The sequence below is a fragment of the Periophthalmus magnuspinnatus genome, chromosome 5, assembly GCF_009829125.3.
Source record: "Periophthalmus magnuspinnatus isolate fPerMag1 chromosome 5, fPerMag1.2.pri, whole genome shotgun sequence".
Lineage (NCBI taxonomy): Eukaryota > Metazoa > Chordata > Actinopteri > Gobiiformes > Gobiidae > Periophthalmus > Periophthalmus magnuspinnatus.
Genome location: NC_047130.1, coordinates 29320965 through 29345958, shown reverse-complemented (window position 1 = coordinate 29345958; position 24994 = coordinate 29320965). Strand labels below are relative to the sequence as shown.

General features: G+C 39.7%; 1 protein-coding gene across 4 annotated transcripts; it reads left to right on the top strand.

Annotated features, from left to right (window-relative positions):
- The first annotated feature begins 351 nt into the window (after positions 1-351).
- Positions 352-24717, top strand: ndrg3a (ndrg family member 3a). Of its 4 annotated transcripts, XM_033966744.2 has the most exons (17): positions 352-492; positions 10984-11065; positions 12505-12537; positions 18905-19010; positions 19088-19208; positions 19419-19481; positions 19591-19651; positions 20438-20524; positions 20733-20789; positions 21680-21783; positions 21864-21929; positions 22079-22130; positions 22210-22257; positions 22332-22367; positions 22447-22498; positions 23446-23484; positions 23855-24717. In XM_033966744.2, the coding sequence occupies exons 2-17, from the start codon at positions 11009-11011 to the stop codon at positions 24019-24021; spliced, it is 1149 nt and encodes a 382-aa protein (XP_033822635.1). In that variant the 5' UTR covers positions 352-492; positions 10984-11008; the 3' UTR covers positions 24022-24717. The 4 variants fall into 4 exon arrangements, with proteins under 4 accessions (XP_033822635.1, XP_055077667.1, XP_033822637.1 ...); XM_055221692.1 differs by lacking the exon at positions 23446-23484; XM_033966746.2 differs by lacking the exons at positions 352-492; positions 10984-11065; positions 12505-12537 and adding an exon at positions 15920-16262.
- The last annotated feature ends 277 nt before the right edge of the window (positions 24718-24994 follow it).

Sequence of the window (24994 nt, the reverse complement as noted above, 5' to 3'; positions counted from 1 at the left end):
TAATTAGTATTTAAATATTTATTGCATGCGTAATTTATATTTAATCTCACTATGTAAGGGAACAGTACATTTAAGAGTTACTAGGAGAATAGTCATAGTTTTGTCGCAGTGGTTTACATTGCAACATATTTAAAATCAATATGATACGTTTAATGTTCATTATGTCTGAGGTTATGTGCTCTGTACATTGAGTGTTTTGTGCGTGTTTTTGCCTCTGTTTTTTGATCAGAGTGAGACGTCCTCCTCGCGCGTTCCTTCCGCCTGTGGCGTCTCCTCTTATTGGCTCCTCCGCGCGCTGCGACGCTGCGTGTAGTTCCGCCCCGGAGTCAATGCAACGAAAATACACGAGAGGAAGAGGCAGAGGAAGAGCAGAGGAAGAGACAGGCAGCAGCGGCGGACACTAAACTTCATTCCACATTTTGGCGTTAACTGGCCTCGGCAATCCGAAGATAAATTGACTGGAAAACTCGAGAACACATTTTGTATTGGGAGGTACGTGTAATGGTGGTACGTGCGCGGCATCTGTGTCTGCTTTTACCGTTTAGTTAGAGATGAGCTCCATGCCACAGGAGACTGTCTCTGGTGACTGGATTCAACCTGTTTGTGCGTTAACAATGTGGTTGTCTCGAGTCTTTTTACACATTTAAACATGAACACTCTGCTTTAAGGCTGATATTTCGAGCTTCGCCGCGGCCGAGCTACGCCAAAGGTGTCGGTTAACGGCTGAAAGGGGCAGATACAGGCACCGTTTAACATTCGCACCTTTTATATGCTTTAAATGTGTTAAAACCTGATTATTTCTATCTGATTAAGCACATGGCGTTAGGTTAGAGTTGATCTGAGCACTAACTTGAGTCTGTGTTGCTGATTGTTTCCTGATTGTTTCCGAGGCCCGTCACGACGCTCGGACACACACCAGGATCTACTAATGAAACACTAAACTATAATTATTCAACACCAATTCAAACCATCGTGAACCAAACGTGCTGTACAATGTGATCTTAATCCCGAATTACCACTTAACACAATCTTGTACTTTGTTAGTTTATGTTGCTTAATAAATCAACAACTCCTGTGTAATATCTAATGAACTGAACTGAAGGTTTTCTAGGCTACTTTACTCTACATATTCTAGCAATAATTAACATTTTATCTATTAACCTCGTGTAAATTGCGGCGTTTGAATGGTTTGTCACAGTTGTACAGTTGCAGGTGGTTATCTACAACAACTACGCCACATGACAGAGGCACAATGTCACCTGAACATGGGAAGGTCACACTGGAGTTCCTCTTATCCCTAAAGAAATTGCCTCATTTGTTTTTACACAGGACTGTGCACTATCTGCCTCCTCAAAATCAAAGTAGTAGTAACTTTGGAAGTGTTTCTAGCTAGTGTCTGTAGTTTTTTGTGTTTCTAGCATTAATTGTCTAAGTCTAGACCTGCCCAGTAGTTCACATAAATAGTCTCCTGCTTTCATGATGTCTGTGGCCTGAAAGAAGTTTACACCTCAAACAGCAGCCGGCCATTTGTTGACACCTCACTCCTGAATATTGTTCTTTGCACTCTTATCAATATGCTTGTATTTTGACACAAATAACTTATTTGTTTTGGGAATCACAATTTAGGGATTTAGGTTTGTTGTTGTGTTGTTATCTTGTAATTACATTCTGTAGTTTATAAATACAATGGTAAATCCCAATCTTAAAGCATCATTACTTCCATGGTAGGGAGAGGAGTGTGATTTGCTTGTTACCATGAAGTTGTTACTTTGCTTGGACTGTTCCTCAGTATTGCATTAAACTTGTCTGTATTCTATTTATTCTGTTTTTCTGTTGCAGGTGTTTTTGCTTGAAAATACCTTGAAAAATGGTAATTCCTCTTACCTTTAACTTAGCTTGGTGGCAGGGCTTGTCCTTATGAAGCTATACAATGCAACACTGTGGAACATTCCAGCAATAACGTCTCAAGACAACACGTGGAGCCTTCCCACAAAAAGTAATAGCATTAACTAATTGTTTATTAAGTTCATCCCGCTGGTACAGCATCTTTTTAATGTATTTTCTTGTTCTCTAATCCTTTGGTTGTCTTTCTATAAGATCAAGTTAAAAATTAATACAAACACAGACTGAACACATTGTGATGTTCCATGATGAGGACTTCTAGCTGTAATTGTGAATGTGGGTCTGCGTACAAGGCTTAAATCTAGACTGAAAAGTAATTAAGTAACTGTGCTTACACTGTCTGTGCAGTCTATTTTCTTTCAACTCAGCAGTAAAACACTGAGACGGCTCTTTTGGGAAGAACATGGCTGCCCTTAGAAGTTTGGGGTGATAATATTTCTATTTCTTTATAGGGCCACAACCTTACTTTGTGTTTTAAGTGCCACTACTATGGTTTAGATACTAAAAAGTGAAGCTTTTTTATGTCTAAAAGTGCAGTCTTCACAAGGCACAGCCTTGTTGTGTTTGTAACTGATGTGTGTTTGTAATTCAATCTGTTTCAAGCCTAAAGTTACAGCTCAGGTGCTCTAAAGAAGCTCCCGACTTTCATAACAAATGGCTTCTGCATGCACACTTTTCTTCCATTCTTCCGTTCTACAGAACCTTGATGATCTTTTATACATCAAAGTAGCTGATTAACTGAAGGGAAACATTGAGTGTGATACCACTCCAACAATGCCTTATTTGCATTGGTTGTTTACAGGAAATGCCACAGTCACATCTGTAGACCTCTGCCCCTTGTCTGGTCTTCTCTGCATCACCAGAGATCAGTAGGAGGTGACGCATGGGACCACATGTTGCCAGAACTTTCAGAGAGTGACCCTTGAAAGAGCAGAGTGTGCTATTTCTTAGTCCATTAGTGACAGACCACTGAAACATGTCAGGCTCATTTTGATGTGTTATGTGTGGCAGTACACATACACCACATACACTATGCAGGTCTAGAAACTCCCATGCAGTGAATATATGACTGAAACATGACTTTAGAATAATATGCACTGTGTGGAAAAAAAATTTAGCGATTTCAACAGGAAGACTGGCCGTTTTGCAACTGTTCTTGAATAACACAGCCATTTCAGTAGTGAGCATCTTAATAACTTTATGCTTACTTTATGCTGTGTTATGCTTATGACTGTTTAATAGAGACTTGTATTCCTCTCTTAGCACCCTATTCACACCTATTCAGCTTACTGGCACAAGAGTGATCTGAATGGATCATTGAAGAAATAGGACTAAAAACAGATACAAATTATAGTCTGAGTAGAGCTGGGCAATATGGTCAAAAGAATAAAATCTCGTGGGTTTTTTTTTTTTGTTTTTTTTTTTGCACACACTGGATAATGATGATTTTAATCGAAGACAGATGGCCTTTCAAATGGCTGAAGCTCTTTACGTTTTCATTCTTATCATGTTCTATTAAGAAATTGTCTTAAATTACCTTTGTATAGATCTGTAATTGTAACTGTGTAATAACCCTGCTTAAGTAAGAAAGTCAGGATTAAACTCGTTTCATCATAATCCTCGATTTCACAATTTTTCAAAATTAATTAGATAAATTGTCTGGCCCCAAGTCTGAGTAATATGTGCATGCAAACGTGAGTGTGCCTAACACATAGATAACTGTATCAGCTGATGACAGGTTTGAGTGGGGATATTGATTCAGACCTTCACAGTGGGCAGGGTCTGACTGTTGCTGAGCCACCGTAGGGTTTTTTCTAGGGATGCATGATCCAGCTTTTTCAGCTCTTTGGCTTTAAGTATCTGCCGATACCTGATATTAACCAGTTGGTGGGTTTCACACGGTATTGCAACATTCTATAGGCCAATAATATTGTAGTTCAGATTTTTACTGTAACATGGCCGAGTTCTTGGGTCTAGTCACTTATCTAAAAAGTTAAATGCACAAATGTTGAATCTGATTATTTTCATATTTCAAGTACAATGTAATCAATAGAGAAATCTGTCACTTGCCCCCCATCTTGCAAATAACTACTGAACTCTTAATACAACCAGCAAATTGGCTAAACCAGTACCTGGTCCAGCAGCTGTATCAGCAGCCCTGAGTGTGAGACACTGACCAATGCCTGTATTTTGAGGCAGACGTCTATCTGCTAATGTTCACACCTATTTTACGCTATTTAATTCTGTTTAATAAATAATTATGCAACAAGGTTGTGTCATTTTAGAAACACAGCTGGTTCAAGTTTCAGTATTTCTGCTACATTGACGTTAAGAATATGGAATAATAGGAAGGCTTTAAATGCGATGCATGGGGGAAGGGCCCCTATACTAAAGACAAAAGAATGCTGATGTTCACAAACAGCCTGTGTTGCACAAGGCCTTGTTAGTGAGATTCAACACTTGCTTTGAGATGCTTCATAACCATATTTCTAGTTTTTCATAAGCCATTTAAATTGTTGATTTTTTTTCCCCCTCAGTAATTAAGGAAACGATGAGCAACTTATGAGATTGTTCTATCCTTATACCTATTAGACTATAATTGTCCTAATTATCTGTGTAACATGCATGAATTACTATTCCATCAAATATGATTGTGATGTTGTGGAGGAGAGCATATGCTAAAGCTCACACAATATGCTAAAGCTCACATGATATGTTCAGTGATTCTGTGATAATTAAACATTTTCTCATCAGATTTGGCCAATTCAGACACAGATGCACAAAAGGCAGAGTAACGAGTAAACAAGGCTAAGTTTTCTTTTACATAGACAAGGTTAATGCTGATGACCCTAATAGATGTACTGTTATAAATCAATAAAACCCCAAAGCTTTTTTTAAACCCCATGAGATAGTCAGCAGATAAAGAGCCCCTCAAAGAGCCCCTCAAAGAGCCCCTCAAAGAGCAATGTAATTCTCTAAAAGACCCTGGAAAGTAATGGAAGGTTCCTGTGTGGCTCTGCGCACCAAGGGACTGTGCTATGTTGTTGGTGTGCAGACACACAATGTGCCTTTGCTTTCAGCGTTCACGGTGGAGGAAATAGTATTTTCCATAGATTATTTTGCAAAGACAATTTTTTAGGATTTGAATATTTTTCAATTATCAGTTTTTGAGTTTTGTTTGAATATTAAATAGTGACATTTAAAATAAAACTGTTTAAAATTGAATAGTTAATAATTAAATCTTTTATTTTTTTTTAATACTAGTTTGGCTGTTAGATGTGTCCTGTATGCAAAACAAGCAAACAGTGTTTTTAACATCAAAATGTGCATTGTACAATGATAAACAAGGAACTGCTGTACTGAGTGCACTAGCTTTGTTTAGCTAAGCTTTCTAAGTGGTCCTATTTAGCACAGTTTTCATTAACTCTTTAAAATGTTTTCTGTCAACTCAGTGCTACAGTTTTGATTGGGAATGGCCCGGGAAAAACCCGCCCAGACACGGGGAGAAACATGAGGAATATAGTTGTGTTTTTTGCACTATTATTTATATTATATATATGTATATATGTATGTGTGCGTGTGTGTGTGTGGGGGGGGGGTGTATGTATGTGTATATATATATATGTATGTATATATATATGTATATGTGTATGTATATATGTATATATATATATATATATATATATATATATATATATATATATATATATATATATATATATATATAGTCTGGCTGCACTAAATGGTTTGGTATAATGATAATATCATTAAAAAAAACATTAAATGCAATAAACGTGTAGTTTTTCCACAACTAACAGACCACTTGTTTGAATGTAATTTCAAGATAATAACAGGGTAACTGAATTAATGATCATGGGGCAAAACCTGCTGTGCTTATGTAGAGTTCATTGTTAGAAAGAAACACATGTTATGATGTCACGAGGACTATTAGAGCCACAGTGATTTTCCCTGACTATTTTTGATTCTCAGTAGTTGTGTTTTGTGAAAGAATAAAATGCAATCCTGTTAGCCAAGATGGATGGACTGGAGAGAGAGTTTTGTTTTACTGTACAGCTCTATTGGCTGTATCAGGAGAACATTGTGAGGTGTGCAGACAAAATGTAGTGCAGCCTCAGGACAGCTAGCTGTCGGTTAATTAAGCCCAATTGAAATGTTCCCGTTTGTGTCTGTGCCATAGTCTGCTGAGTTTTACACATTGCTGACACTATCAGCAGGAGATGTCCCATGATATGGGTCCAAGTTGTCCTCACAGATCTCATCCAGTGCCAGATTGAATCAGATTGAATAACATTCTCTTATTTCCACTTTGTTTTCTAACCTGACAAGAGGCGGAAATACAAATGGATTTTCCCCATATAATTCTCTTACCAAACATACTGGGTTAGAGCAATAATCTGGTTCTGAGCCTTGTCACAGCCCATTAGCTCTACTCCTGTGTGGATTGGCGTTCTTGCAAATTGTGCCCCATAAACAAAAGTCTTGGCCTGGTTACAAAAAGTTGCAAAGAAGGAGGTGTAATAGTTGTTTTTATACTGACTATGAAGACCTTTGGAAGGAAATAAAAATTTACTTAATTAAAGGGCAGTCACACTGATAACAAAAAGTAATATTAATTTTCCACTGGGTGACATTAATTTAGTAGAACAGTGTGCATTGTTTCATCTTATATAGTTGACATTAGATCATGGAGTTTATTAGAAACAAGCAGACATTTGTTCTGCTTCTGTGCCAGAATAAGACCACTACTTCAGTGAGGTTAATATGAGGTTGTGTGGCAACATCCATTTGTAGGGAGCGGAGAGGTCAAACTTGCATCATGGCTGCGGTGCGAATGATAACAGGCCCTGTGAGGTCACTATTGCCATGGTGATGGTGATTAAAAACGTACTAATCGAACAAGCGGAAGTCATTGCCACTCGCAGCAGTGTTTGTGCATCATGGTCAAGGTGAGATGGAGATGGCACGAGACAGAGATCTGAAATAGAATAGAATAGAATAGAATGGAATAGTAGATGTAATAATAAATGAATGGTTATACCTCATTACTGTGCAAGTGTACATAGGGCTGGGTGATATGACACTGTTGTCATCTGATTTATGTGACAGATGCTATTTTGGTGATATCATCTTGTGATTCAGTGCCTCTGTCTCAGTTATGACTGAGGAAGCACATCTTCTTTAAGCATTTTAAAGAGCTTTAATCTGTGAACATGGGAAGTTTCTGTGTTCAAGTTGTCAAAGTCAGAAAAATGATGAACATTGTTATGCATATACATTGTTGTACAGTAAATGTACAGCAACAACTCAATCAAATCTTGGACTGTTATACTTCCATTGAAGTCTGAGATCATGAAGGGTTAAAGATGTCATTGCACTATAGTTTTCATTTCTAACACTCCTTAATTCCCCTAATTTCCAGACTGCTACACATCCTGTGGGGTTAGCCCAGCTTTAAATAAACATTGGCAACCAGGTTTGGTCTCTATGGCAACACGTGTGCATGCTGTAGAGTCAGCAATGAAGAGTGAGGAGGGAAAGGTGCTGAAGGTATTATTTATTAGGCATTCATTAATAGAGGTGACTATGGCACCTCCCATAGTCTAGAGCCAATTTTAAACTTTTCAAAAGGTTGTTTTTAATCTTAAATTGGGTGTCATGGGCAGGTGTGGTGGTTTGTGTAGTAGAAATCTTGGTCAGACTTTTAGTGTTTCACAAATGAACATGAATGACACATGTCTTATCAAGGTGTTTTAATTTAGTTGTGATGATGATTGAAAAATGGCTATGTGACATTTCTGAAACCAACATGTATGATCATGTGACAGAATTATTTGAAAAAATCAGAAGAGTGGGCAGATATGGATGAAAACTGTCACAAGGACAACACACATGCTTGAATCAATCAAAATATACCTTTGAGCAAAATCATCATAACATGGATAAAACCTCATAATTTTTTTATTTTTTTTTTTTTTTTTTTTTACATAATATGCGGTGGTAGTGGTTGTGAAGTTTGTGACAATGGTAACATAACATCTTGACCCATTTTTTTTCCATCAGGTCAAGTGCATTCCTTTAGGAACTTTTTATGTCATTGTTTGTTTTTGACTGTTAGAGACAAGAGTAACCCCCACAGAGCAGATTGAATGTGTGTGCTGTACACAGATGTGTGCCTGCCTGGAGCATTAACTGGGGATCAGGGTCAGTGGGGTTGAGAAATCCAGTCAGCTTGTCAGTAACTTTAAGCTCCCCATGACCCTGTCTCCCTAACACCTCTGTTACAAGGTAAACTGCTGTGGTCAGTCCAGGAAGTGTTGGACTGGTCTGGCCAATGTAATCAATCCGCCCACGCACGTCCAACATTTGTTTCTCTATTTCCTTGTTCACTTGTCTAAATACTTCTCAAATCCACTCTTGAGCTGGATTTGTCAGCAGGGATTTTGCCAGGCATGCTTTCAATCCCGAGCTGACGACAGAGCTTTCAACACTCAATTTTCTTTTTCCTTTTTGATTTTTTATGTAATTTGAAATTTATAAATTTATAATGTAAGTGTAGTCTGCTGCCCCAGCTGAATGACCTCTGACCTGCTTTTTGTGTCATTAATCTGCTGTCTGTTCAGGTCCTTATGTCATCAAAACATGCATCTTCTGTAATTCAGAGATGCTGCATAGTCACCCCATCAGCCACTGCAGACAAGCTGTAGAGGTCAAAGCATCCAAGGTTATTCATGGGCTTGGCTTTGGCCCAGGGTCCAGCCACTCCCCCCTTGTGTGTAGCACTTTCCCTTTACCATGTGTGTCTGCTGTGTCCTTAGCCTCAGTTCAGTTGTTGGCGTTGGCCTGGCCGAGCTGTTTTTATATGCAACTTGAGTCCTTGTCAACCTGGCCCAGTCAGGTAATACAATAGTGCTTCCTGTTCTCACCTCATGCACAGGCCTTCTGGGTCCTATTTCAGGGAGAAGGGGAGGAGACTTGGACAAACTGCCAGCTTTAAAGGGAAAAGAAATGAGGGCTTGAAAGCATTTGTTAAAACATAGCCTCCTCTGCATTTCTTTCTGCATGTGTGCAGAGAGCACTTGCTCATGATATTAATGAGGAGGTGGTTTCATTAGAAACAACTATAAGTTAAGCATATTTAATTTGCTTTACTACTTTATTTCTTTTTATGCCATAACTGATGTGTGTGTGGTTGCTGCGTGTTTTTGTTTTTATGTGTCTCAGTCTATTTGAATATTTTTCTACTTAGTATATTTTTTATTTGGGCAATTAATCAAGTCATTTACAGATTGCAAAGATCAGCTTTGGGCTTTTTCTTTTTACTTTAATTGACTGCATGATCTATAAGCCAATTCTGTGATGGAAGCATGTGGTTGGAGTTCAGATTTTGGATCTTTTTTTTTTTTGTGGCTGTTTTAGATTAAACTTTACCATTGGAAGCTGCATTTACCTGTTCTTGTGATCTGCCAATATGAAAGAGTTGTGTCTTACCATTTTTATCCTGCCCTTTTTATTGTTTTTGACATTCTTTTTTCACTGATCCTGTTCATGTAAATTGTAGCAGCAGCAGCTGTTGCAACACTGTATTTTTCCATTGTGGGACAAATTAAGGCAAGGCAAGTTTATTTGTATAGCACAATTCGTTCACAAGGTAATTCAAAGTGCTTTACAGAATAAGAAAGACATTAAAATCACACAAATCAAAACATAAATTTACCATTAAAAGAGAAGAGTGCAGAATAAAAACCTTTCAGTCGTATGCACAGCTGAACAGAACTGTTTTGAGCCTGGATTTAAACATTTTCAAAGTAAAGGCCTGTCTCACATCTTCAGGAAGACTGTTCCAAGTTTTAGCTGCATAAAACTGAAACGCTGATTCCCCATGTTTAGTCCTGACTCTGGGCACCAGCAGGAGGCCGATCCCTGAAGTCCTCAAATTGCGAGATGGTTCATATGGCACTAACATGTCGGAGATATACTTTGGACCTAGGCCATGGAGAGACTTGTACACAAGCAGAGCTGCTTTAAAGTCTATTCTTTGAGCTACAGGAAGCCATTGCAGAGACCTGAACACTGGACTTATGTGCTCATACTTCCTGGTTCTAGTCAGGACCCGAGCAGCCGCGTTCTGGATGTACTGTAGCTGTGTTAAGGCTCGTTTGGAGAGGCCAGTGAGCAGGCCGTTACAAATTAAGGTACTTTTACCTGTGTGCTGCTATACTATTATGATACACACTAAATTCAGCCCCGAATCACCCTGCACACTTAGCCTAGGTTTAATAGACTGGGGTATGAAAGAGTTTTGTGTACCTGTTACTGAGGGATGAGCACATGAGGGATCTCCACTAGTGATTGACCGATATGCCTTTTTCATGGCCAATATTGATGTTTAGAACCCAGCGAAACCAATGGCCAACATGCGCTCCCAATATTTTTTGGATGATATGTATGACAACTTGCAATGTTTTGTGCAGAGCCCTCTCCGCACTAAATTCTTCAAATAAAGCTTTATGCTTTTGGCAGCAGTTCGGGCAAAACAAAATATCTCTAATCTCCAATGATCTTAAGTCAGGGACACAGTTCTCACAGTAAACTGTTCAAAGATGGTCTGTGGGATGCTGAGAGGACATACCAGCTATCTACTACAAATATCAGAAGTGATAGACGAGGCAATTTTGGGAAGCAAAATTAAGTCATTTCAATTCAATATAAACTCAGAAAAATACACTATAATGTAAAGTTTGTTTTGTTTTTTTCATCTGGCTGTTTGTCTCTTTTTCAGAATTTCAGATTTTCAGTTGTTTTTTTTTTTTTTTCAGATTTCATTAAGCTGGTGACATACAAGACAAATAGTAATCAGGCACTGCAAATTTTACTGCCATGGTGTCAATAATAATAAAATCGTGATGTTTGGTCCATGGGTCTGTTATTACAATAATTAGAGCTCTAAAATTATATATTGTGACATCACTTCACAAAGTGGTCTTAGATGTAGCAATCTCATGAAAATTGAGAAACCTGTGTTCTGTGTTATAACGAATACTCTGCTCTGCTTTTTCACAGTGGGCAACATCGAGCATACAAGAATATGGATGAGCTTCAAGATGTCCAGCTGACTGAGATCAAACCCCTGCTGACCAATAAGGTAAACTGTGACAGGCGGCTGTATATGGATGGTGAATATTCCCTGTGACCAGGACAAGTGCAAAATTATGCTACACACAGGTGCAGTGAACCCTCCATGTTATGTTTCCAGGCAAATGCATAGATTAATACACAGAACAAGCTAGAACCAATTGATCACAGTGAATAATTCATAATGTAGCAGTTAAAAGGGACAATGATTGAAAGAAATTGTGTTGAATTGTCTTAAGGTGTGGCATATGGGGAAAATGGGGGAGAACTATCCATATAATAAAAAAACATGGTGATGTAATGAACTTGGATCGAAAGCAAAGGAAGCTCCTCTCTGTTTCCAAGTGACATGGAAAAGCAGCAGAGAGAAAAATCTCCCAGGCAGATCAAAGATCTCCCACTTTGTCATCTCCCGCTCCATCTCAGCAGCTGATTAGAAAACAGGCTTTGAGAGTTTTGTCCTTCCTCAGGCATCTTTCACAGACCGGGGGGGTACATTACATCACATACACCATAAGACAAAAAATAATGAAAATCAACTCTATTGTTCTCATGCCTTGTGTTGAGTGAAAATATGACAGACTATACAAGGGAACAGAGGGGAAAGAACATGATGGGCGTTTTTTTCTAACTCCGTCTAGTGGCGTCCTCATTAGAAGGTCAAAACAGATTGAGTGTATGTAAAAACAAAATCAGATTGCGTTGAGATGGCACAGCAGTCATTGGTGAGTGTAAGTTAATCTAGCGATGCACCGGGACTGTAAAAACAAACCAGCCTGGCTGCGGCAGCATTGTAACCATGGCAACTGTAATGATCAGACCAGCCATTACATCAGCCTTCAGTAGGTTACCAGCAGGAAATTGGAGCCTGGCTTACTGTAAGACTTGAACAATAAAATGGCAAAATTAATGAATTTATTAATGGAAAATAAACTACTTTTAGCATTCAGTTTATTCTCTGACCACAGACATTTAAAAACACATTCAGAACAAGTGTAATTGCGTAATACTCGCTGTGATTCTACCCTCTGTTCATGGTTTTTGAGGCAATCCCCTGAAATATCTGCAGCCTATTTTTAATATTTAATTGGAGTATCTGCTTCTGTGGGATCACAGTGTAAGATTTGTTCAGTCCATCAGCATAGACACTAATATTGGCTCTAATATCTAAAGTGGCTAATGGCAACACCTAGTTTACTCCTACCCTTTCTGTATTGACCATCCTATGCCCACAAACTTAATATATAAATATTCTGTCTAGAAGTGCAAACGCCTTGGGATCATGTTAGTTGAATTATTTCAGATGCAAGAACAGGATTAGTTGGCCAAATACACCCTATGTTGGGACAATAACATTAGATAATTACAATACAATTCATTAAAAGGTAGTTTAGGAATCTATAACCAAGAAAAAAGTAATAATTTATATGTTTTGGGTTTTTTTTTCAGAATGGACGCAACTTCCAGGATTTTGACTGCCAGGTATTTGCTTTTGACTTGTCCCCAATTTGAAAATACAGGGCACATTTATGGTAAATAGAAGACTTTTATAATTAATCACAGCACACCTGCTTGGTGATAAATGTTGTTTGATATAAACCACATCTTCTGCTAAAGGTTTGAGGGCTGTTCACTGCCATTTTTCTCATTTGTTTTTAAATCCAACTGAAACGATTTGAGGATGCATCATTGTTCCACCCTGTGTGTCATGTTGTCGGGTCTGAATTGTCTATGTAGTAGAACAGCACAGGATTTGAAAGACTGGACATCGATTTAGTGTGTGGCGTGTCTGTCTGAAACACCACAAAAATCATTGTCCTGTACAGAAACCTGCTTTATAGTTTTTTTTTAGCTCAGCTTTTCTGTGCACCTCCCGCTCCAGAGAATACCTAAAATAACTCTGCTGATATTTGGCAGAATGGTTAACCCTCTAAAGTCCTTTTCCTTTTGAAGAATCATTTTTGCATTCAGTTAGAATCTAATAGATAATGCTTAATTTTCAGACTGTTAGTTGCCATTTGTGCAAGAATTAAGAAGCAGTTATATTGCTTAAATTTGACATTTTTCCATAGTTTTTTTCTGGTAGGATTATTTAGTTTGCCTCAATGCTTTTTCCTGCAGTTATCCATATCTCCTGAGTCTCCTGGGCACAAAGGGGTTAACACTTTCATCCCTGTCTCACTTTCTTCAGTCATTCAGAGCATCCCACCAGAGCTAAATATAGCTTCTGCAGGCAGCAGGAGGGAGCAAGCATGCTGCCCCGCTCACAGCATACGCTGGCTGCAGCATGTGTTCCTCTGCATTGTCCCCGGCACCCTTTCAGACAGCACGCCACTTCTTTAAGCAGCTTACATTTTAAGAAAGTATTTTTATTTTTTTTCATGAATTATTTCATGTCACTTTCAGTCTGCACCAAAACACAAAGTGATTCATTCTTTTTACACTACTGCCCTCCTTTGGTCCAACCACCAAACCAGGTGTCCAGTATGACTTTACAAAAAAAAAGTGTGCTAGAATCATTGAATCAAGCGAAAACACAATTTGATGGTACATGTACAGACTCTCGGTCCACTGTAGTCTGATGAAATGCTTAAGTATTGTATCTGGCCCCTCTCTGACAGTCAATATGCCAGTGGATCATGTGAACAGATGACATACTTCCATGTTAAGCTTTGGCAGCAGATTGTCCATTAATATATCGATGTGGGGGAGGTGATCTGTGCCTCTGTTGTGACATTCCTGCAGCTGGAGGACACATCTAGCTCTCGACTCATATCTTTGCTCATTTAGCGCCCTCTGCTGGTACATTCAGGGAGCTAGGTCATAGAAATGCGATGTATACTACACTGAACAAAAAAAAATGGGTCAAACTACATAGGGTGTGGTACTGCAGCATCCTTGGACACAGAATGGCATGAATTCATATTATTCATGTAAATAGCCTGTGGGCCATCCAGTCCTGGGTAAAAGGTTGTGGACTGCTGTGGAAATTTTGTGTAAACATAAGTAGTTCATGTAACTGGAGTGTTTACTGGGTAAACATTAGTACAAGGGTAAGAATCCTAACCTTCAAAACAAGAAGCTTGGTTGCTTGTTCCAAAAATATAAAACTAGTGTGTGGATGTAATGCAGGCTTTTGAAATTCATCTTCTCTTGTGGTGGCATTTTCACTAGTTGAGAATTGATGTTCTTCACTGGTTTGCATAATAATGGCTGTTTGTGTGGGACCTGCATGGATTTTAGAAACCTGGCCCCCGTACTGCTGTTGAGAACAGGTTGCTCTTGTTTTCCCACTGTTTCAATATGGTCAGCAGAGGGCAGTAAGGCGCCGTAAGCGTGCCTCTTTGTGCACGCTTCTTTGTACATGCCAATTTGGTGGCCACTAGACTGATTTATTAAAGTGATAGTGAGTGGAATTTTTGTTAATAAACATGGCCTGCCTGTGTACCTAGATATGAGGTAAACCTGTTTAAATCTAATATGTATTTTTTATAAATATTCATTTGTAATATTCCCAGGGGCGCTACACCAAACACTTAGTGAAGGCATTTATAATGTTTGTACTAACTTATTTCAGGATATTTAAGTTATAGTTAGGGTTAAGGGTTATTCCTCAGAGCCTTTTCAGTCATTATTCATGATAAATATTTATTTTATGTGTATTACACTGCAGTATATGCCTCAGAGAGGGAATTCTGGAGGTTCTGAGCTTTCACATGAGATGTGGCCTTTCTGTATACTGAGAATGAGAAACTTGAATGTGTCCTCTGCAGGTTAAAGCTCAGCACCCCAGGTTCAGTGATTGTAGCTCCTGTTTTAACCCTGTCTTTTTAAATGCTTTTACCTTTTTTGTATAATTTTGTTACATTAATTTTTTTATACTTTTGTTACACCGCTATTCCCTGCTTAATCTAGTGAGTGTAGTTCTGAAAGGACAGGGCTTATTGTCTGATCCTTTAATGTAAGTCCCCCACCAGTGGCTAAGGATCAGTGGCTTTATTCCCACATTTTTGTGTAGATGTCGAAGGCTTAAGTCTGTGACCACCAGAACAAAGGGCTCTGCTGACTCTTGATGAGTCATTATAGTGCACACCTCCATGCACCAATATTTTTTTAAGAGAAGGAATGCTTTAGAATATTCTTTGAGGTCATCACCAATCACTGAAAACATGCAGCACAGCTGTGTTCTGCTCATTCTAAGCATCATTTGCTGTGTACGCATATTACAAATTAGCCCTCAAAATTGGGCTCATACTTCAGTTGACGTGACATGCACCATCTGTTGACGGCTAAGCAGACAACACGCGACTGACCAATGAGGCTTCATGTGTGCAAGTCCTGCTTTCTCGGAGCAGTTCGATTCATGCTAGTGGCTGCTGTGGCTGCTGAGGCTTTCTGCTTGCATTGGGCTGATGACAAAGCGTACTAGGAGTGGTAGATCAATAAACTACAAGGCTCGGATGACCTACAGACGGAGGTCAAACTATGCTTTATCGTTGTTTTCTCAATTATTTGAAAATCAAAGTAATAACGTGCACATCTGAGCTAAAACATGTGTCATAAGTTAGCATCAAAAGGTCATTTATGAGTTGCTATACTACAGTTTACTATGACATGCACTAGCTGTATTGTGATCTTTACAATCCATCCTCCTTCAGTTTGGGTGACACTACAGTAAATACAATCCGCCATTTTGCTGATGCAGTGCTAAGGGCGTGCTGTCAAAGTCAGCTTGTGATGTGAGCTCGACTGCGCTTTCCTGAATATCCTTGCTGCACCCCATTACCCTTCCCCCTGCTTTTCCCTCTTCCTCAGCCCCACCTCCTCTTACTACCCACCTGACCCTCTGCAATCCAATTAGAGGCGGCGGTGGCTGATGTAGGGACGCACTGAGACTACCAAAGCACAAACTGCAGTCTCACTCTCCTTCAGCCACCACCCCCTCCTACTCTCCTCCTTCGTCTTGTCTCTCTCTCGTCTCTGTCTCTTCAGGTTCCCATTCAGATTATCCATCCTCTTCTGTCTTTACCCTGCCCTCCTGCCCCTATCCCCACCTTCCTCCTCCTCCTCCTCCTCCTTTTGGAAGCCTTCAAAGCTGCCCAGCACACCCTTCTTGCACATAGCATAACAGTCATTTGCCGCTGCGTGGGAAAAACATGTCAGCTGTTTTGGATTTGGACCAGCTCGCATGCTCTGGGAATGGAGTGGTGAGTGACATCCTTGTCTTGCGCTGAGACACCTGGCTACTTCCCATTAGAGAGACAGTTGTGCTGTGTTTTTTAAAGAACAATTAAGGAAGAGCTGGCCTGGCATGTAGAGTCTTTAAGGCTTTGTCAGTCAACACTTTCAGTATGACTTGGAAGTATTTTCCTCACAGAAGATTTTTTTTTAATGTAATATTCCTAGAAAAGCTTATACATCTTAAATGTGTATGTTAGTTTTGCAGATTAGAGTTGTTTAGCTTTGCTGTATAGTGCATTGTACTTTATCATTTTTGCATAGCTGCTTGTTTTTGTAACCCTTTAGATGCACTGCGAGGTCACACACTCACGTCCACACAATCAAAATACAAAAGCAGAGTAATAGCTTTCCTCTGTTTTTACCCCTGTCAAATCCACACGTTGATTTTCATTTCAGCTCATTGCTAGTTTCATCTGCACTGTGTGGAGAGTGGTCGCCCCTTTAATGTCCCATGTGTGTTGCTGAATAAGTGGCAATTGACTGGCTGTTTGTGCCCCCTGGTCAGGCTCTAGGAGGTGACTGATGCAGCTCCTCGCAGGGCGCGGACAACACGGGGGGAAATGGTGGGACAGGGAACAGCATGACACTTTACACTTCATTCTCCTCAGTGCAATCTGGGGCAAAATCCAAGTACACACTTGGGCTATATTGTGTCTCATTGCCATCTGCAGTGTACATCCAGTGTTGGGATGCTGTAAGATTCTGCAGTACAACGGTCTCCTGCCCCACCCAGCTCGCCTGTTCCTGTAAAAAACATCTTTGTACATGTGTGTGTAACTAGACACACGTGGAAGAGGGTGAGTGAGAAGACAATGCTTGGATCAATACAGAGCCAAATCACGACAGGAGCCACACTAGAGCAGATGCACCCCTCCTTGTTTGTGCTTGGTCACAGCAGGCGGAAGAGCAGAGGAGAGAACGATAAATTATTGCTATGTACCCTTCCTCTTTTAAGACACACCCTTGTGTTAGTCATGTCCCATGTCCTCACTCTGTGTTTTCATGCTCTAGTAACTGAGAGATACTTATCAGATTCACGTTTTCTGGTCATTTTTGTATCTTCTTTTTTTCTCAAGTTCATTTTCTGATTTTTACTGCATTGGTTCTGCAGTGTACACTCATCTTATCTGAAATGTTTTGTTTTTTTCGCTTGTTCATAACCAAACGTCCTTGACTCTGTCCTTGTCCAAAAGTGACAAATCTCGAGCTAGTGCTCCGGAGCCTTTCTTCACCCTCTTAAACAGGTTGTTCTGCCCCCCACCATCTCATGGCTGTAGTGTATTTCATTCTCTGTAAAAGGCCTCTGAGGGGCTGGAGGCCTGCACACAGCATGAATGAATGAATGCAGGAATGAATATCAGGTTTGAATTTGTGGTAATAACACTGAGGTTTTGTGAAATGTTTCGCTGCACAGTATTTTCAATTAATTTCAAGTGTATAGCACATTTAAAACAACTTCAGCTGACCAAGTACTTCACATAAGGCAACAAAAACAAATATACAGATAACTCGATATGTAGGAAGAGAACATTAAAACACCAACATATCCTGTATAGCTAGCAGCAGATACAAGGGAGAAGATGTGGATTTTCAGTCTAGTCTTAAAACACATTAAAAACTGAAAGGATCTTACAGGCAGAGGGAGGCTGTTCCATAGTCTGGGCGCTGTCACAGAAAAGGCTCTGTCACCTCTGGTCTGGAGCCTAGCTTTGAGCACAGCCAGCAAGAGCTGGTCAGCTGACCCCAGAGCTCTGGGTGAAGTATACGGCTGCAGCAACTTTCTCAAATAAATGTTTTTAAAGATTTCATATTTTTTGTGGCTTAAGGCTTATTGATAAACTTGCAGCTACTTTGTATCTGCAACGTCTGCGATTGTTTCTGTTGAGAGGAGTACTTTTTATTCCGTATTGCTACACCCACTGCAAATTTCAGAAAGAAATAACTGCAGGCCTGTCCTTGGGAGTTGACATTTGAGCACTTGCATAACAGTGATGAACTCAGTCCATCAGGTGCTTGAACTTTGTTCCCTATTACTATTTGTTCACTATTACCTGGGCTCACATTGATGAGCTGTCTGCTAACCTTGTGATGAACCAAACTCAAGAAAGATTTTGTTGCTCCAAAATTAATTGATTTTGAGTAGATTTTGACACTCTTTTTAGTGGGTCCTTTCAGTCTTTTGTTTGGCCAAGGGAACAAAGGGTGTGTGGACACTGGATCAGGTGTTGGTGATTACATGATTTGTATCATAATCTGTTTAAAAAGCAAACATTGATAATTTGCTGTGTACTTTGGGGAATTTATGTCGAGTTATTAACCCTTAAAGTCTATTCAAGTAATGAATCACTGGTGTTCATGTGAGAGAATGGAGTACTGATTCCCTCACTAAGATGAATAAATATAGGGGTTTTCCTTCTAACAACTTGCTGTGGTTTATGATTCAGTTATGGAAAACTCTTTTGATTATTGGAGTTTGTGCAAAAAAATATGCCTCTGATGATAGAGGATAAGCATGGAGATGATCTTTTTAAAGTAATGACTGAGGGCTTAAATCAACATAATTTCTGACTTAATTTATTAATTGTAGCAATGGGCTTTTGTGCTACAGGAGCATGACATTGAGACACCCCACGGTGTGCTCCATGTTACCATGAGAGGGGTGCCGAAAGGCAACAGACCCGTCATCCTCACCTACCATGACATCGGCCTCAACCGTAAGTCAGCCATTTTATTATAGCTTTAAGACTTGACGCCCCAAATTTCTTATAATTCATGTGACTTATTTTTCTAGACAAATCGTGCTTCAACACCTTGTTTAACTATGAAGACATGCAAGAGATCACACAGCACTTTGCTGTGGTTCATGTGGACGCACCCGGACAACAAGAGGGCGCTCCCCCTTTCCCCACTGGGTATGTGTGTTGTTTGTGACTTGTGACATTGGACGACCAGTGCACACTTTTATTACAATCAGTTCCATGTGCAAGAATGTATTGATTATGCAAGTGTTTTCTGGTACAAAATCCTGCAGCAAAGTAAATGAAGCAAAGCTATTAAAAAGCTATATTAAAAAATGGGCAGACCATATGTACGCACAGTCATTTTGGATATGTGTCGTTCAGGTACCGTTATCCCACCATGGACGAGCTTGCTGAAATGTTGCCCTCAGTGTTGACTCAGCTCAAGTGAGTGGCTCTCCCTCTTTCTCTCGCTCTGTGATGGCTAACAATCATTATGTACATAAATAAGGTATTGATTTGCAGAGCTGGACTAACGTCCTGTGTCTGTCTGCAGGGTCAACAGTGTGATTGCTATTGGTGTAGGAGCAGGAGCCTATGTTCTCACTCGTTTTGCTGTGAGTACAAAGCTAGTATTTCATCACATCACTTTTTCAACTATTACATTAGAGGAACCGCATACCCAAATGATAATAACGTACATAAATTATGAAAAGAAAGAAATCGGTGCCTGATGGACACAGCTTTTCACTTATGTCCACACTTATCGCCGAAAATAAGCATGCACAGTGGAGCGGAAGATACAAGAAGCGACAGAGAGGAGCGCAAAAGTGCCAACAAATGAATAATGAAAAAGGGAAGACGGTGGACTGAACTGTAAATGATTTTTACCCAGGTCTTACAATAGCTCTTCTTATGTTATATGAAGAAAACAGATTTCTTAAAACAGCTAGATTCATAGTGTTTGTTCCTTCATTATTGTGTTGCAATTGAATCTACTTAAAAGCACAATCTTTGTATGAAGAATGAATGTCCCATCTGTCTTGAGGCATTTTCAAAACCACTCCCTTTAATTTAGTCTGTGATTTATGTCTTTGTTTAAGAAAATGCACTGCTGGCTGCTTTTTCTGCTACTGGAAAATGTACATTAGCTGGTGTAAATTAGAGTTTTAAATATTAACAGGACACTTTTAACTTGAGCTACTAAAGTATTAATTAAATCAATAACCATAGACTTTCTTCTTTACCTTTTTTTAAAACAACTCTTGAAATGAGTCTCAAGAGGCCAACTTGTATAAATACAGGTTTAATGATAACATAACAACAGTGTTATAATTGTATGGTAGCTTGTATTAATGCCATGTTGACGTCATCTGCTCACTCACCTGTGTCTTTACACTCAGCTGAACCACCCCAGCCTGGTGGAGGGGCTGGTGCTCATCAACGTAGACCCCTGTGCCGAGGGATGGATCGACTGGGCCGCCTCAAAGGTCAGCTCAACCACAGCTGGAAACTGCACAGACAACATAAATAATTGAGCTGCCGTTTATGTTTTAGCTCATCGTCTTTAAATAGAATGTATTGTGTTAAGACCTCCACAAATATTATTACATTCTGATGCCTCTTATTACCAAAAGATCAAAAATTAGAACACATTCAGTTTGTTTGACTTGTATTTTTTTGTTGTTGTTTGTGCAGCTTTCTGGGTGGACCAGTAACCTGGTGGACATTGTCATGGCTCACCATTTCAGCACTGTAGGTTTATAATCCGTTTTTATTACATGCCTTTCCTCATTATTCTTTGGCTTGACCTTCCTTCAATAATAGAGTGAAACTGTAAAAAACGCAGACTTGTCTTGATTTCCCTTGGCACGTGTACTTCATCTCACTGTGTCACATTTTAATTGTACACTTTCTAACACTGTTTGACTTGTAGCACTTGGACTTTTATCAGTATTTCCACTGTCAGATATGTGTTGTAAATATTACTTTGCACTCACAACAGCAGCTTTCATTTACAGATACTTATTCTGGTTTGTTCACTAGGACAATAATTTTGTGTGTTCTTTTTTAAGGACAAAAATGTTTGTTTTTTACCTTGCCATGTTTCAGTGAGCATCTGTCACCTTCCTCAGAAGCGCCATTCGACTGCTTAGATGTGTCACTTATCATCTGATCTTCCCAGATATGGTCCATCTGACTGGCCACACCCCCACCACCCGGTGGTCTCTGGAGAAGCGTGTTCCAGACGTGTGGGAGCATAAATGCTTCTTCATCTCTCTTAAGAGTTGTTGTTACCCATTTCCTGTTTTCGATAGCCTCCTGTATGCAGGGTTTGTATTTGTAAACAGAGATGATGGAGCATTTATGCTCCCACACGTCTGGAACACAATTCTCCAAAGACCACCGGGCGGTGGAGCATGTGGCCAGTCTGGCAGATCTTCCCAGATGTGGCCAGTCTGATGGACCTGACAGATCAGCTGACAAGTGACACGTCACAGCAGTTGGATGACGTTTCTGAGGAAGGTAACAGATGCTCACAGAAACTTGTCAAGGTGAAAAACAAACCTTTTTGGCTTTTATTAAAGAAGACACGAAGTTATCTAAAAAGGAAGGCCATGATGAATTTCATTAATGTTCACTAGGACGAGCTGACAGATAACCAAGAGCTGATCCAGACCTACCGTCTACACATTGCCCAAGACATTAACCAGGACAACTTGGCACTCTTCTGTGGATCTTACCAATAGTAAGTTATACATTGGTCATTCCTCCATGTGTTTGCATTAGATTTTGGTCTTGGTGTGAACTTTCCGACTCTTCTTGTAGCCGCCGTGACCTGGGAATCGAGAGGCCCATTGTTGGACTGAATGAGGACACTGTCAACACTCTCATGTATGTACAGCAACTGGAACAACAATATTGATTTATCCTCATTGTCCATACAGTATATAGAGAAAACAAACTCTGCCTTAATGGATGTTTTAGGCCTCTGTAGAAGCAATGTTTTTATTATCATCTTTTCTTTTTTCATACCTGTTTAGATGCCCTGCATTACTAGTGGTTGGTGACACATCTCCTGCTGTGGAGGCTGTGGTGAGTCCTAAATCCCTTAAGTGTCAAACTGTGGACCAGCTCACCTCTTCTGTATCCAAATGTGTCTTCTCTGTTTCAGGTGGAATGTAATTCTAGATTAAATCCCACCAAGACCACACTCCTAAAGGTAAAACGTCTTACAGGTTATGGTTTAAGTGTGTTGTTGAATTGCTAGTTACTAATACCTCTACCTCTTTGTAGATGGCTGATTGTGGAGGTCTGCCCCAGGTTGTGCAGGTGGGTACCTCTTGAGACACGTGGGCTAAACATGTTTATTATGCATTTAGCAAAGCACTCATTAGATTTATGTTTACAGCCAGGAAAACTTGCAGAAGCGTTCAAGTATTTCGTCCAGGGCATGGGCTACAGTAAGTAAACATTATTGACTTGTTTTGTTGTGATACTAAATTAAATGGTTCAAACTAACACCTTTTTGGGCTGACGTCTTTGTGGTCAAGGTCTGTGTTCAACGTTGAATTTCCTGTTTACATGAGAGCAGTGAGTGTGTTTTGTTATGGGGATTGTAGCGTGTGTTCGAGAAGCTACCAACAGCCCTGCTTCAGACTGAGGACACATGAAAAGGATTTTTATCAGGCCACGCACAGGGGCAGACTGTTAGGCTGGTGGTAACGTCATATCCTCTGTGCTCTTTACAGTGTTTGGCAACCACAGCCCTCAATAGGTGAGGCCTGTGTGCTGCTGTCATGACTGAAATGACAGATATTTATACTGAAGCTTACATCAGTTCAATTCAGTTCTGTGTGGGCTTGGACATGCCCTTTTCTTTCTGATATGTTTCTGTTTAAAAATGCAAAAATGTGCATTGTTAAACAGCTCATCAGGTTTTTTCAGTCATCTGGAAAGACAAAATCCAAAATGAAAACCGTGCTTTTGTTTGCTGTGAGTGCAGATGACGTCTGTTTTTCCTAAAGCTTATTCTGTTGCTCTGTTCCAAAGCCATCGCTGTTGGAGGCACCTTTGGGTGTAGCTCGTGTGTCAGAATACCCCCGTTGATCAAATGCCACTGCAGGATTAGAGCCGATTAAAAAGTGTTTTCACACTGTGCACTCGTGTGACACACCACAGCATGTTTCTCAAAGCAGCTTTTCCCATATTAACACATAACTACAATGTGAAAATCACAGTCAAAGGTTCAAAAGTCTGCAAACATGGCCTGCTTTCCATTCTGCCCACCTTCTTCAACCACTGAAATTCAATGAGTCCTTTGTGATCACAAATTAAAGCTACATCAGAGCGGCGCTTTCAACGTGATCCCTTTTGTTCTTCTCTTTCCTGCTTTATTATTGACCTCCAGTCCCCTATGTTCTTCTCAGTCACCTGAGCAACGAATCAGGTACCAGCTTGTTGAGCAGTCCATAGATTTAAAAGCCACCTGCCTCTTAAGCTGATAGATGAATGTTAATGTACACATGATCGTACATTTTTGGAGGGTTTCTGTTTCTTCTTTGCATGTTGTTTTCATTGACATTTTTGCATGCTGTGGAGTTTTACCAGAACGATTGTGTTTGATGTTCTGTTTTTTTCTCATTATATTGGTTTTATTTCTCTGTTCATTTGACTATCTTCTGTTTGTGAAATGTGTTTGCATGGTCTGCACTGTTTATGCCATGCTTTTCTCCAGGTTTTTGTGTTCCCATGCCGCACTGGGACTCTGGGCGGTGTGCTCTGAATATTAATGCCCCCTCTTTCTTTCCTCTTTTCAGTGCCGTCAGCGGGAATGACTCGCCTGTCTCGTTCACGCACCACCTCTTCTTCCAGCATCACTTCCATGGAGAGCAGTCGCAGTCGCAACAACCTCAACAGCTTGCTGGAGGGCTCTGGGGGCATTGACAGCCCACCTGGACCCCAGACCATGGAGGTGTCCTGTTAAAATCATGGCCACCGCTTTGTCCTGTACAAATAACTTATGTGCCCCTCATTCCCTCTCATTCAGCAGTCGAATGCCAGACTCCTTAATAAATACAGTGTAATGTAGAGAAGGATGCTATTAAATAAAATGTATAACAGATGCAAAATATTATATTATAAAAGTATATTAAATCCACTGTAATAACATTCCCTTCAAACATCTGTGTTTTACATTTAAGCTCACTACATCATAATCCATTCACTACTTTATTTATTTTAGCTAGTTTTGCATCTTTGTTTTAAATTGCTGTTTAGTTCCGGGATTCTACATTTTACCAGTTGTTTCATTTATGAACTAAAAACTTGAGCGAGTCTTGATGTGTTAAAGAGACTTAATTCAAGTGTTAGCATGCTGCTACATGTATACTGTACTGACTGTAACTGCAGTGATATTGAAAGTAGACTGCCACTATGTGACTCAGATGGTTGATGCAGTTGTAAGAGCATTCTTAAGTCCAGCAGCTATTATGTGTGTTGACCCTGTCACTCAGTGTTCTCTAACATGACGTTTTTGTATTTAGTCCTTTATTTCTTTTCCATTTTTGTGTTCTCAGATTCTTTTGGTTCAGTGATCTTTGAATACAGAAGATGCCCTTGGACTGTATGCTAATTCAACTCATGTATATTACTACTGAATAAAATGTAAGAATATGCATTATCATTGTCTTTGGTCTTTTTTAAAATGGTGCATGAACTTAGAACATTTCTCATTGTCAGTTTTTCTGAACACTGTCTTTTCTCTGTACTGAGTAAAACCAAAGTTGATTGTGGTGGTAAGTTTCCAACCGCAGTCCTTATTGCCTTGATCTGCTGATCTTTTGTCAGAACTGAATCTATATTTAGCATGCATAAACCAAGCATGTGTAGAAAAACAAGAGTAAGTTACACCAATGAGTAGTACTCTGTTACATTTACAAGTAGGTTTCTGTAACCTT

What these genes read in the sequence shown, in the direction of transcription:
- ndrg3a (XM_033966744.2), top strand. Translation starts at nt 11,009, where the DNA reads ATGGATGAGCTTCAAGATGTCCAGCTGACTGAGATCAAACCCCTGCTG. An exon ending in AACCCCTGCTGACCAATAAG is followed by an intron (nt 11,066 to 12,504) that starts GTAAACTGTGAC and finishes TTTTTTTTTCAG; the next exon opens with AATGGACGCAACTTCCAGGA. An exon ending in TTCTGTGGATCTTACCAATA is followed by an intron (nt 21,784 to 21,863) that starts GTAAGTTATACA and finishes CTCTTCTTGTAG; the next exon opens with CCGCCGTGACCTGGGAATCG.